Source organism: Chiroxiphia lanceolata, chromosome Z (assembly GCF_009829145.1).
Source record: "Chiroxiphia lanceolata isolate bChiLan1 chromosome Z, bChiLan1.pri, whole genome shotgun sequence".
NCBI lineage: Eukaryota > Metazoa > Chordata > Aves > Passeriformes > Pipridae > Chiroxiphia > Chiroxiphia lanceolata.
The window spans coordinates 71,511,763-71,525,370 of NC_045671.1; the positions used below are offsets into that span (position 1 = coordinate 71,511,763).

The following is a 13,608-nucleotide window of genomic DNA, read 5'->3' on the forward strand; positions in this document are numbered from 1 at the left end:
CTTTATCCTCAAGAAACAAGGAGACTAAAGCCTTAATAGATCTCTTGTAACCGTGCACAAGAAGACAGACCTGCCTAAATTGAATCAAATTACACTGATTTCCAGAAGCCTTGTTTTTGATGCTTTGGGGGGTAAAAAACCCCTATCTTTCTGGGTCAGATCTTCAATATGTATTTTTATAGTATGACTCCCATTAAGTCCATGTCATTCCTTATACTGGCTGTGGGGTCTGGGCTGTGATATTATTGTTGTAGATATGTTATCTGTTGGGATTTCAGTTGCAAAACAAACTGAGGCTATGTATGGGGCCGAATGCAGTAACCACACTCCTCCATAAAAAATCCCTGTTCAACAGAAAGAAAAAGTGAAGCTGTAGAAAGAATTTCAGCTCAGCCAATACATGTAATTACTCAGAGTGACATTTGGCCCCAGCCTCTAATAAGTGAGAAACTTACTGTTTAGCAAAGCTCTTCCAAAGAACATAGGCACACGTACCCAAATCCCACAAGCAGGGAATAAAAACTGGAGAACGACTTTCTTGGTTACTTTTTAAGATTGAAGTGTGGTCAGCTTGTTTTTTATTTCACATTTGGAGACAAAACACCTTACTCATGGCCTGATGGAACCTAGATCTGCACTAAGTTAAACATGAAATTTTTAATAAAATACTGACATTACTTGTTTTCTGTAGATTATGTTGCATTATAACAGACCTTACAGTACTTTGTGAAAGGCAGCTGATTAATTTTGGTGCATAAGTTGTGATACAACAACTGCAGTAAGTGGTGATATTTAGTAACTTTGTTCATACATAATTTTTACAGATATGATTAGTTTTAACGTTAATTTTAACATAGTTTGCATGAGATCATCCTCAGAAAGCACCCTGTGGTCAGTTGCTTGCATTTGCGTTTTTTATTGTGTGCTTTTTATTTTATTCAAAGCAGATACATCTCTATATTTATAGATTTTTTTTTTCCTCCCCCTTCCTTAGCAGTCATTCTGTCATTCTGGCTTCTTTCAGTCATCACCAAACTTTTAACTTACCTAGTGCACTTGTTCATCCTTCTGGAGAACATCCTCTTTTCCAAAAAGTTCCAGTTTTGACTACTGAAGATCATACATCCTTGGGAATTTTTTTCTTTGTGCCATGTTACATTCTAGAGTTTGGTTCGGATGCAAGCTCTCAGAAATCCCAAGAATGATATCAGGATTATAAAAGTTTCAATTGTTTTCTGGTCTGCTAACTACTACCCCACCTTCCCACTGTGATTTCTCAAAAGTAAGCAAGAATAATAATTGATGAGGTCAGTGCAGTACCTTATATTGCTGGTTGAGTTTCTGGGGCTTCTGTGGAGCTTTGGTTAGCATTTAAAATTGTGGTTTAGTAACGAACACTCCATGCCTGATTACTGCTCCTTATGTAACATTTACCCAATTTATCTGTTTGCTGGAGGCAGATCTGGCCATCAAAGACAGAGTACTCTAGTTTGGAAATCCTTTGGTAAGAACTGAGGATTTCTCTCGCAGGGAAGAGGGATACAGGTTATAACTGGCATTTACTGGAAAGCTGAATGAAATTTCACGGCTATCAGATTTGAAAAAGGACTAATGTACAGCTAGCAGAGCCATGCTTAGCAGCCTGCCTCAGGCATCGTGGTGTTTTTGTGTTGCTGACACCGTGAAAGGGAGATTTTGGCACAGGGCACAGTATTTCGCTTGCTGTGTTGTGTGGTTGCCTTTTTGGTTAAGTGTACTGCATAGCTAATGCAGTCCTTGACTGCTTGCATTCCGAGTGTGTTGCTGAGCTCTTGGTTGTTTTCCAGGAGTAGATTTACTGCTTCTCTTAATATTGAATTAATTTAAGATACCTGTTGACAAAGTGTTGCCTGTTTCCTAAACAGACAGTTCTGTCCATGCCGAGGGGAAATTAGGGGCTCCAGTCAAATTGCACTGGATTGTTTTTAATTAAAAAACACAATTCTAAACTCTGTACCATTTTAGAGACAATAAATGGAATATTAAACTTCTCTACCAAGATGTTTATTAGCTATTTATATGACAAGAGTACTTCCACAATTGCTAATACATTTCCCTCCCCACCCCCCCAATAATAACCTTCTAAAAACTTACAAAAGAAATGCCGAAATAGAGGACCTGAATATTAGGATAAGCTGATTTTCCTTCTGTGTAGATCTGAAGATCAGAGGTGGCTTTGCATTGCTGATTCATTGCTTTTATCTGTGGTGCTGCTGTACAGCCTTGACAAAAATCAACATATCCTCAGCAGTAGTTTAGTTTTCCTACTGGCAGTAATTCCAAGTGCTGCTTTATGAGGAAAAGAGGCTATGTTCTGGACATGGCTCTTTAATTTTCCTCCCACAAAAAGTGACTGTACCCAGAAGGAGGGTGCTACTTGCTCAAATGGTCTATTGAGATCAACACAGCCAGTTTGCACTCTGTTAGAACAGGCCTCCAGTATGACTTGCTGTCCAAAGCGGCTGTTCCCTCTCTAGGGAGCCACATTTTGTATGTTTGATGCACTGGAAAACTCAACCCTGTCCTCACCTTGCTCAGGTTTGAAATTGCATGTTTCAATCCCCGAGTGAGAAGGAATAGTTTGTTAGCTCTTTTTCTTTGCCTGTCTTGGTCTCTGGCTCTGTTCCTAGAACGCATCAGTGTTAAAAGGGCAGCACTCCTGGCGTGGTACTGAAAGCATAAAGTTGTCCTTCTGTCTAAGAAATCCAAATGTCATTACCTGGCCCAGGCATGAGGCTTTGACTTCAGAGCAGCATGTTCTAGTCTTGTGTTGCACATGCCTTTTGCCTAGGTATGCACTGGCTTGATGATATTGCCAAGCTAGTTAATGAAAAAAAAATTGTGCTTCCTGTGAAATGTTAGGGAGTGTTCCTTCTGTAGTGCTCCGTGAATGAGCGGGCTTGAAACTATTGTTTGATACATTGTGCTAATTTAGAAATAAAGGTAATTTAGCACTAGACTGGGCAATGCATTGAATCAAACAAGGATGCTTGTGGTGTCTTGGTACTGTAAATCAGACAAGTAGATGGTAAAAAAAAAAAAGAAAAACATATCCCTTTTGATTTTCTTATCAGAGATTATATTAGAGACTATAGTTGTGCATATGTATTGTGTGTATATATTATATAGAGACTGTAGTTTGAGTCTTATTTTGTGTGCGCTTTAGGAAAGAAAAAAATTACATAGCAGTAGAATGTAAAAATGTAACTGAATTCATTTAACACTGGTGTTATCCCCCGTGTTTTATAAATTCACTGCTTGATTATGTGCTCTGCTGTTTGTGTTAGTAATAAATTCTTAAATGTACTTAGTAAGGGTAAGAAATACAAGAAATAACTCTAATTTTTCTTCTATCCAAAGCTTTTACTCATTTGCACAGAAAGTAGATTCTGTCACCTGGGTTTTACTTCGTTATTGTCTTACTGAAGGCAGAACGAGACTAGAAGGTGGAACATTAGGAAATATGAAGAAACTGAGGAATCTGTTTATCAAACTGATAAACAGTTTGATAAACTGTTTATCAAACTCTTTCATTCCCATTAGTTTTCCAGTTTCTGTTTCTGTTATCAAGAATGTAAAACACAGTGTCTCTATTACCTGTCCACAATAAAGTAGCAAATAGAAAATTTTAAAAAATAAGAATGTAATATTCCTAATATTCCTATATTAAGGTTGTTTTGATTGGGGTTTTTTTGTCTTTCAAAAATATTTTTTCTAGGTCATATATAAGAGTGAGTAATCACTGGAGGAAACTGGGAAATTAATGGGATTGAGTGAGGTGCTTTAGCTGCTGTCATAATAAAGGGAGGAAAAACTTTATTAATATCTTTTGCTTAATAATCAACTGTAAGCTATGCGCAGTAACCTTTTTAATTAAAATCAAAATTTCTTTAAAATGCATAAAAAAATGCATTTTACTGCTGTTGATTGTCTGCCTGAACTTTGAAGGTATTAAAGCAAAGACACTGATGTTCAAACAACTCTGCTAACAGTTGCAGTCTATTAAGCTTCTTATCCAGAGCACAGGAATTAGAGGGTAGATAAAAGCCTTTCACAGCTGTACTCTAGCAAATGAATGGCAAAAAGCTGCGTGTGTCCAAATGCATATGTAGCCTATTCAGAATTAAGAGTGTGTGGTCATGTTTTTGCAGATGGATATACTTTTAAAAAATATTTTAAGACATATAAGTTACTTTGAGTAGTTGCTTTTTCATTCTTTTTGCAATTATGAGAGGTAAAGCTTTGCAGCATTTAATTACTTGCCTTTTGCAAAAAATGGTTTGACCAATCTTCTTTACCTTCAGGTTCCTGTAGGAAGATTTGACAATCTCTCTCAGACTCTTTCATATTTTGCTACATTCACTGGTTGGTTTTCTTAGTGTTACAGAACAAATGAAAATATTTGTTGAAGTATTTGTTTTCTGTTAGCTTCCCCCCCCCCCCCAAAAGGTCTTTTCTTGATGGTATTGTTGCAACTGAAAATGCAAGCAAACTGTTGTAGCCACTGACTTGATAACAGATTTTGCAAGGTAAGGTAAATACCTGAAACAAAACTGACATTCCAGTGATAATATACCATCTTAACATTATTATTTTTCTTCAGGAAAAGGTCCCTTAAGATGAAATCAAGATATAGTATTGTGTTGCAATTATTTTTCTGATTTCCTATGACAAAAATTATCTAATATGTAAGTGTAATTTTGTGATTACAATGTTCCTAATATAAAGAATATTTCAATTATCAAAATCGCATATGGACCACCTCTACTTGCCACTCAAGGTGCATAGTTTATGTCCTTTAAATTTTTTTTTAATGGAAAAAAAATCTTAATTTTTACAATGAAGGGTCACATCACCAAGGGGGATCAAAAGTCTGTGTAGTGCCCAGGTGGAAGAGAAGTCTATTCTGACTTACAAGATAAGAATATCTAGGTATGAACTTAATTATTTTAAAGCCAAATTAAAGATCCATTCCCAATTATTATGCTAATTAGGGCGTGGTTTTAAATAATCATTACTGCTGACTCAAAATTCCTGTTTGTGTCCGTGACCTTTTGAAAACACTTTTCTAACGTGCAACCAGAAAACTTGCAGATATAGGATTCATAAGGAGACTGTAAAGTAACAGGTCTTGAACCTTTCTTTCAGTGTTGTTGGTGTAGGAATCAGACATAGACTTGCAGCATTATGTGGGTTTAAGCTATTGCTAGTTGAAATATACACTGAAAATAATGACCATGTAAATGAGTGCATTGTTTTGTAGTAACAAACCTAAAATTTGTAATTCTTTCTTTAACACTTGCACTCTTCAGATGTGACTTCTGTTTCTTCTGTCTGGCTATTAAGACATTTTGGGGGCATGTGACCATTCTTTTTATTAACTTGAAGGCTCCATTATTGTTGCTACATTTGAATAAATGTACTAAGAAACATGGAGGGGGAGCTTTCTTATCTGTAGAATAAAGTTCATCCTTGGAAAGGCGCTGGAACAACTAAACATGGAAACTAAACTACTACTGGGCACATGAGGCACCAGAAAGTTGTGAGGTGTAATCAACGTGGAGTTGCAGAGAGGGAAATCTTGCTTGACTAGTCTTATAAGCTATGAAGAAATGACTGGTTTCGTAGGTGAGGAAAGAGCAGTGGATATTTTCTGCCTTGATTTCAGTAAGGCTTTTGACAGTGTCTCTTATAAGATTCTCATAAAGTAACTGATGGACTGGGTCAGCAGGCAGCAAAGTGGATTGAAAATTGGCTAAATGAATAGATGCAGACTCTGGGCATCAGCAGCATGAAGTCTGCTTGGAGGCTCCTAGCCAGCAGTGTGTATCCCAGGGGCCACTGCAGGGTTCAGTCCTGTTCAACATTTTTAATGGTCTGGATGATGGGACAGAGTGTACCCTCAGCAAGTTCACTGCTGGCATAAAAGCGTAAGGAACGGGTTGTGCCATCATTCTGAGGGAACTCAGCAAGGTGGAGAAGTAGGCTGACAGGAACCTCATTAGGTTCAGCAAAGGAAAGTACAAACAACCCCATGCACCAGTACATGCTGGGAGTAATGATATGAAAAGCAGCTGCACAGAAAAGCTGTGCAAGTCCTGTGGACACCAAGTTAACATGAGACAGCACTGTGCCCTCGTGGCAAAGAACTACAATGGCATCCTGGACTGAGAATGAGTGTTGCCAGGGAGTTGAGGGAGGTGATCCATTCCCTCTCATTGGCACGGGTGAGGCCACTGCTGGAGTACTGTGGCCAGTTCTAGGCTCCCCAGCAGAAGACAAAGATGGAGCTACTGGAAAGTCCAGTGAAGGGCCATAAAGGTGATGAATGCTCTGGAGCATTGCTCCTATGGGGGAAGGTTCACCAAGCTAGGGCTGTTCAGCCTAGAGAAAAGAAGGCTTAGGAGGTGATCTCATCAATATAGAAATGTCTGAAGGGGAAGGTGTTAAGACGAAGAAGCTGGGCTATCTCCGGTGGTGTCTAGTGACAGGACCAGAGGCCATGAGCACAAACTGGGACATAGGATGTTCTTCCTGAGTGTCACAAAGTCCTTATTCACTCTGAGGGTGAGGGTGACTGAGCATTCATACAGGTTACCCAAGGAAGTTGTGGAGTCTCCCTCTTTAGAGATCTTTAAAAGCCATCAGGACATGAGCTTGAGCTACCTGCTCAAGGTGATGCTGCTTGAGCAGAGGGGTTGGACCAGGTGACCTCCAGAGGTCTCTTCCATCCTCAACTATTCTGTGATTTAAAGGTTTCTCATGTGCTGTAGATGTATGTAGGCAGATATTTGCCACACTTTCTCAATCTGCTAGAGTTAGATAATGAATTGTGGAACTGTTAATCTATTCTTCAATGTATATGTTAATCTATATCTTCAATATAGAATATTTTTAGACTATTCATCTTCCTTGCTTTATGTTCTAGGAAATCCATTATTCAGAAGGAAAAATGAGCTGCTGGACATGGCCCCTGATGTTGCTTGTCCTAGTAAGCTGTTCACTAATCAGCCTTATTTGTCAAATAATCAGAAATGCACCTGTGAAATAAATAGGTTGGACAATCTATTTTTTGGTTCTGTGGGAACTCAGTTCCACTGTCATGTAAAATTGAATTCTCTTGCTGCTTCTGTCTTAGTTGGACACTCACAGTTTTTGAGGCAAATAGAGTACTCTCACTACTTTCTTTTCAGTCAGTACCAGGAAAAAAGAATTCTTCTTTTCATAATTAAAGACAAGTCAAGCTTATGAATCTGGTTTGGTAGGTACCAGAGGTAGTAACCAGCTTCTGATTTATGTCTAAATAGCTGTTCTTGCTGATGATTGATTGCCAGGGGCCACTGAAGTAAGATGAGGGATGAACAATAATGACTTTTTTGAACATTATGCAGGTATAGGACAACACAGGAATAGCGAGGGAAGTTAAGGTGACTGTCTTTATTTTAGTGTTCCATATCAAATGCATAAAAAGGCAAGCTTTAAAATGGGGCTGCATTTGAATGTTCCTAAATACCAGATTCTGACTGTTAAAATTAGTTGAATAGAATATATTTGTCCTAATCTGTAAAAGAGTACTTCAAAAATAGAAGTTAATTGTCTCTAGGGGACCATATAGAATTTGTGCATTGTTAGGGCTTGAGTGGGCTTTCATGGAATTTTCTGATTCATGGGAATCATGAACTGTTGCTGCAGTAGCAGTGCAAACATTTTTCTTCAGGAGAAACTGAATTCTATGCCTGCTGGACTTCAGTTCTTCAATGATGACTCCTATATCCTAGCTATAGGAAAGGAATACTACAGTTATCCTACAGGTTGATTGTAACTGCTGCCAAGCTACAAATGTGTGATTCTCATATACTTCATTGGTACTTGAACAGTCTGCATCTCACAATATCTTGTGCCTCACTCGGGAATTTTTTTTCTTTTTATATGAGTATGGGATGCAGTTGCTAACAGAAAATATTACAGGTAAAAATTTACTTGTCAAGCAAGGGAGATGCTCCTGGAAGGTTGGTCTCTTTGAATTTGACACATTCTGCATCAGTAACTCTGTTTTCTGGGTGTTATGTATTTTAATTTAATCAATCTGGACAAGTTCATGTAGGTTGACCAGGAGCACAAATCATGAAGTCTGGAATTCTGGATAACTGTATTATTTTTCTGATGCCTGTTTCAGGAACTATCAGTAAGAGACCAGTATTGGTGATAAGTCTTCCTTTGAGTCCTTGGACACCATCTGAAGAATGTGTTTATTACCTGCTATGTAAAATATACTGTATGTAATGTTTCATAAAAGCAAGGCTACTTTCATATATATAAATTTTTGCTGTTTTGGTTTTACTCTATGTATTCATTCCTTGCACTTCTTCCTTCCTTCTTCCTAAGTAACTGTGGAAAGTAGATTTTCTGGTTGATCAGACCACTTATTTTCTATCAAAAGTGAGAAAGTGAGATTGTGAAAAAGGCTGCTTGCAAGTTACTGCGGAAGTATCACGTGTAGTTCAGTTCCATCTCAGCTGTTATCTTACATAGCTGTAATTTTATAAGAACTTTCCTAATGAATTAGTCAGAGAACTAAATAGTCAGATATGATTCAGGTTAGTAGAATCCAGGCAACTTCTGCTTTCTATTTGGGGAATATCAGTGTCCGCAGTAATATGAATCAGCTGTGTGGGCTTTGTGACACACATCTGAGAAACTATTTAGTGGTCAAGTCCTCCAGACCTGATGCCTGTATTTATGTGCCTGTTGTTCATCATATCATCATCTCTAAGCAGAAAGGAAATCCCTTGTTAGTCACCAGCAGTGGACATCATGTGGAAAGCCACTTAAAGGTGAAACATTATTACCTGCTTCAGAAAAACTGTGATTCTTTGAAATTACTTCCAACACATTACATGTGTTTTTATGTACTTAACTGCAAAGTGCTCCTTCTTTGGCATCCTGTACTGATGGCAAAATTGTGGGAGAGTTTAGCTTACTCTATTCTATATGTTTCAGTAATGGAAAGTCACAGGAGAGCAGGAGGTATCCCAAGTCTACAAGATGCTGCTGGTCAGCCTAATCTAAACCTACATGTGACATATCTGTTTAGCAGGAGTGTTATTCCTGAAGCTGAGCTGAAGATTCACAGTTAGTGCAGAGTAGGAAACAGGCCCCTTTCTTTATATTGCTGTATATAATATTTTCTAACTTTTGTTTGACCTTTTTATGGGTTTAGTTTAGGTATATAATGTTACGAAGTGTAGTTTCTCTTATTGAAGTTCTTCAATTTACCTGTTGGTCACTGTACCTGTATAATGTCTTGAATGGCTTTTGCTTGAGACATGTTTTGCATGCAAAATGGAAGTGTCTTTACAGAATTTGCACCATGTTTTACAATACAATAGATGTGTGAAGTAATCTTTTATGAATTAATTAATGAACTGTCTTATTATTTAGCGTTCTTTGTATTCCACACTTTGATGTACTGTGGTAGCTCAGTGAAATTCTCTGACTAAAGTTTAATGCTGCTTGTTACTCAGTCTTTTTAATTACTTCTAGCAACAACATTAATCTGTCTATGTACGTGGTCTACCCTTGTCTGTGTGTTGTACACTCACATTTAGTTTAGTTAATTTGGGTTTTTTTATATATATATATATATATATATAATTCCTTTTTGACTTCACTCTGCAGCTCATGATTGCACATTGATAAACCTGTACCAGATCTAGAATTTAGCAATAATGATTAGTAGCACACAAATTTCTTGAAATTTATATTTTGTTATTCAAAGTGTGGCAAAAATGTGGAATGTTAAAGAATAAAACCACTAGGCTTCTTGGCAAAGCTTTAAATATTTTTTTTTATCACTCATAGCAAATGAGCGTTGTCACATAGAATAATTTTGGAGGTTGACTTGTCTATTTACATAATTTATTGTTCCTAAAATTTGAGTGCATTGACTCAGTTAAGTCTACAGGGCATTATTTGTCAAACATGATCTCTGGTTTTGTTATGGTCTCAACAGTTTTGACAGTTGTGTATTAAAGTTAGTAAAATGCCTCTTGTGCTACAAAATATTAATATTCCAAGAAGCTTTGCCCTTGGTTACAAGTTGTAATAGCCTAGAAACTCAGTTTACAGTCCTGAGCAATTGCTAACTTATTTCTGTGTTACTTTTTTTTGAAGCTTCACAGGAACATATTAAAAGGATTGATTTCTCCAATTCATTTGAGAGATATGCACCAAGCTATTGCAAAGAATTTGTATTTTGCCTTTCATTCATTGTCAACTTCCACATCAGATGATCTTTAAAATTCACTTCTTGGGAAGTGATGATTCTAACATACTTTATCAAACTGCTTTTTCTCTCCTTGAATTATTAATTTTTATTATTTCCTTATAGGAATGCCGGCTGTAATTCTTGAAACGAAGCCGGTTTATAATACTCATTTCCTAAGTTTCATTTCCATGTGTAATAGTCTACTTGAATTGCACCATAGCTAATTCTGGAACTTGCTTATCTTAGGGAAAGTATTCTGCCTTGGAGTACTGCAAAGTCATGCAGATAGTGCTCAAGATACTGTTTGCCAGTCTCTGATAACTGGAACATTCCTATGGGCAGTAACTGCTGGAAGCCGCAGTTAACAATGACTCAGGCAAATTATTTTCTATTTACCTATGGCAAAGGCCTGTTCCTTTAAGAGAAGGACTAGCTGTGTCAGCTAGCAAGATTGCAGGGCTGTTTGGCAAATTAGTTGTGTTGACGGGGTTAACTAGTTTCTGTCAGCAACCTGGCCCTGCTGGAAATGAGAGTGGCCTTTCCATATCACTAAGAAGAAGTGAATAGAGAAAGAGCAGGTTTTACTCCTATGCATCTGTCTCTTATGCCTTCTGTGGTAGATGGCAGGTATAATGGATACCTTGAGCTCTTTTAAGTCACTGGAAGAGCTTGGTGTTGCAAACAGTCACTAATCTCTTTTGACATTGAAATTGATTCAGATAATCACTATTAACCATGATCTAAACCAGCAACCAAGGGACTTTGCTTTAAAGCATCTGTTACGATATTGAAAAGCTTTGCTGTGTTTTTGTTCTTTTCTTAAAGACAATTGGATATTTCATTAGTTGTTAATCATAAAAGTGTGTAAATTTACAGCTAAAATAGCCTTCATTTAATTGTATATTCTGTATACTATAGGTTTGTATACTAAGTGACATGCTGATGTACACTAACATTTAATTGGATTTTTTTTTTTAAATTAAATTATCTGAAGTATCTCTGTCACAAAGGAAAAAGGTAAGCTAGGTGGCACAATTTCTAAAATTAAGAACGAGCTAGTTCACTATGAAAAGGAAGTATTATTTGTAATTAATACATCAAATTAATCACTTTTAGATTTTAAAAGGAATTAAGTCTCTCACACTTCATTTTCATTTATATGTTGACAGAAGTTTTTTTTCTATTTCAGTTTCCAGCTGAATGAACTGGTCTTTGAATTCAAATAATTGAAACATTAAAATAAAGAAAATATTGTTTTAACATCCGCAGAAAAAGCTACTGCTGTCAGGAGCTGTCTTAACATTTCCACAAGCTGCACACCCAAGTGTCCAGCTGATTAATTGCTTTTAACTATCTTTGAAACTTTAATAGCAACAATGTACTACTGAAATATTGTTTGAGCATAGTTTAAAATTGATAGCTTGTGGTAAATGTTATATTAAATATAATTAAAGCTGTAACATCCAAGTTTATTTCTCAAGTGAAAATGCATTTTTTGTCAAACTTTGGGTTGGTGGTGAAGAAGGATGAAGAGAACTTAAACGTGCAGAAGGTAAAGGGGAGTACTTTAGGCTTAATGTTGGAATGACTCTCCTGTGTCAGAACACTGATGATGAATTACGTACAAACCGTGCCGTGGTTGCACAGGCTTCTGGAGCCTCTCGTGTGTACTGACAGCACATGCATCTGTTTGTCAGACTGAAGACTTCCCCACCTCCATTGAGCTGTTAGCTGCTGCTTTACAGGAGGAGAGGGGCCACTGTTGCCAGTGGTGGTCTGGGAGTGTTAAGGTACAGAGAGCCTCCAGCTGTACCAGCATCCCAGGTGACTGTGGTGAGACACCTGCCTTCCAGCTGGGACTGTTTATCTAAGAGCTTTTTCTAAGTACCCCTGTTTATTGTTTGTCTAGCTCTATCTGTGTTCTTGAAGCTTACTTTCAGATTTTTGTAAAAAGTTAACCAAAGCCAGAGCAAAAGGCTTGCAAACCCATTCAACCACAGAGTGATGGGCAGGGTAATTTTTTTTTTTTCCAGAGCGTTACTGATCAATCAATTTTTTGTCACAGTTTGTTTGATGATGATTTTTTCCCGTACTATGACTGTACAGTGAACGAAATGTGATGAAATGGTGTTTCAGAGATCTTCTTTATGAGGCTGGTCTTAACTGATACTTTCTTTTTCAGCCAATCTGCCTGTACCTACTATTGCTGCAATAGATGGAACAGCCTTAGGTGGTGGCCTAGAACTTGCATTAGCCTGTGATATACGGGTGGCAGGTAGGTCTGAATCCTGCTTTTAGAATATAGAATTATTAGTGTTATGGATGGCTTGACTAATCCATCTGTTGGCAACAGTCTTATAAAACTTACTTTGTATTTGACACTGTTTATAACCCATTGTTTTAAAGGACTTAAGCAGAAACCTGTCTAAGTACTTGCTAATGTTTAATTTCAAACATCACTGATAGTTGGATTGGTTTTATTACATGTTTATTTTATTCTTATGACCCTCATTTTATCAGTATTGCCAGAAGGGTTATGTAATTATTTTCATATTTTATTTATTCTTATGAATTTGAAGTGCTCTAGATGGAGATTTCATTTTATCTAAACAGGGTGCAGGCAAAAAGCAAAAGTTGCTAGTGAGAGTATTATTACACAAGAAATTAAGTTACAAAAGTGACAGCAACACTTGAAAAGGGGCACCATTAGCTAATAAGCTGTCAGAACTGTAAAGCCAATTGATGGAAAGTAAATGGAAACTTTGTCCTGAACTGTTGCCAGAAACTCAGGGTCTATTTCACCTTATAGAATATTCTGTCACCTCAAGAATTCAAATAATCAGATACAGAATTCTACCCCATTTTAAGAAGTTAAGTAATAGCAGCCTCTTTCTTTTAGTATTTTACATTTGGAAGCAAGTCTCTGTAATTGCTTACTTGCTGTATGAAAACTAATAAGGTACAGAACTTGCCTTGATGGAAGTAGTTGGATCTTTTACTAATGGCAGATCAGTTGAATCTATTTGAAGATTTTTATAAACAAATGCTTTTTAAAGTGATTTATTGTTCTTTTTCAAGGAAATGTAATAAATTAACCAACTTGTAGGTCATATATAATATTACATATTTTCCATAGATTTTTGTCTCCTATGGTTCTGGTAAGAACTGCTTCACATTCTGTTTTTTAGCCTCTTCTGCTAAAATGGGCCTAGTTGAAACGAAGCTGGCAATCATTCCAGGTGCAGGTATGAGTGTTTTGCTTTTACTACCGTGGATAACTAAATAACACCTGCTTTTAGTAT

At 37.0% G+C, this 13,608-nt stretch overlaps 1 protein-coding gene across 1 annotated transcript in view; it reads left to right on the plus strand.

Annotated features, from left to right (window-relative positions):
• AUH (AU RNA binding methylglutaconyl-CoA hydratase) overlaps positions 1-13,608 on the plus strand; it is a gene marked incomplete at its 5' end in the record, with an annotated part of 111,799 nt that overhangs the window by 40,101 nt on the left and 58,090 nt on the right. The window contains 2 exons of the mRNA XM_032676716.1: positions 12,489-12,581; positions 13,495-13,551. Of these exons, the coding sequence (XP_032532607.1) occupies positions 12,489-12,581; positions 13,495-13,551 (150 nt within the window). The remainder of the gene's footprint in view (positions 1-12,488; positions 12,582-13,494; positions 13,552-13,608) is intronic.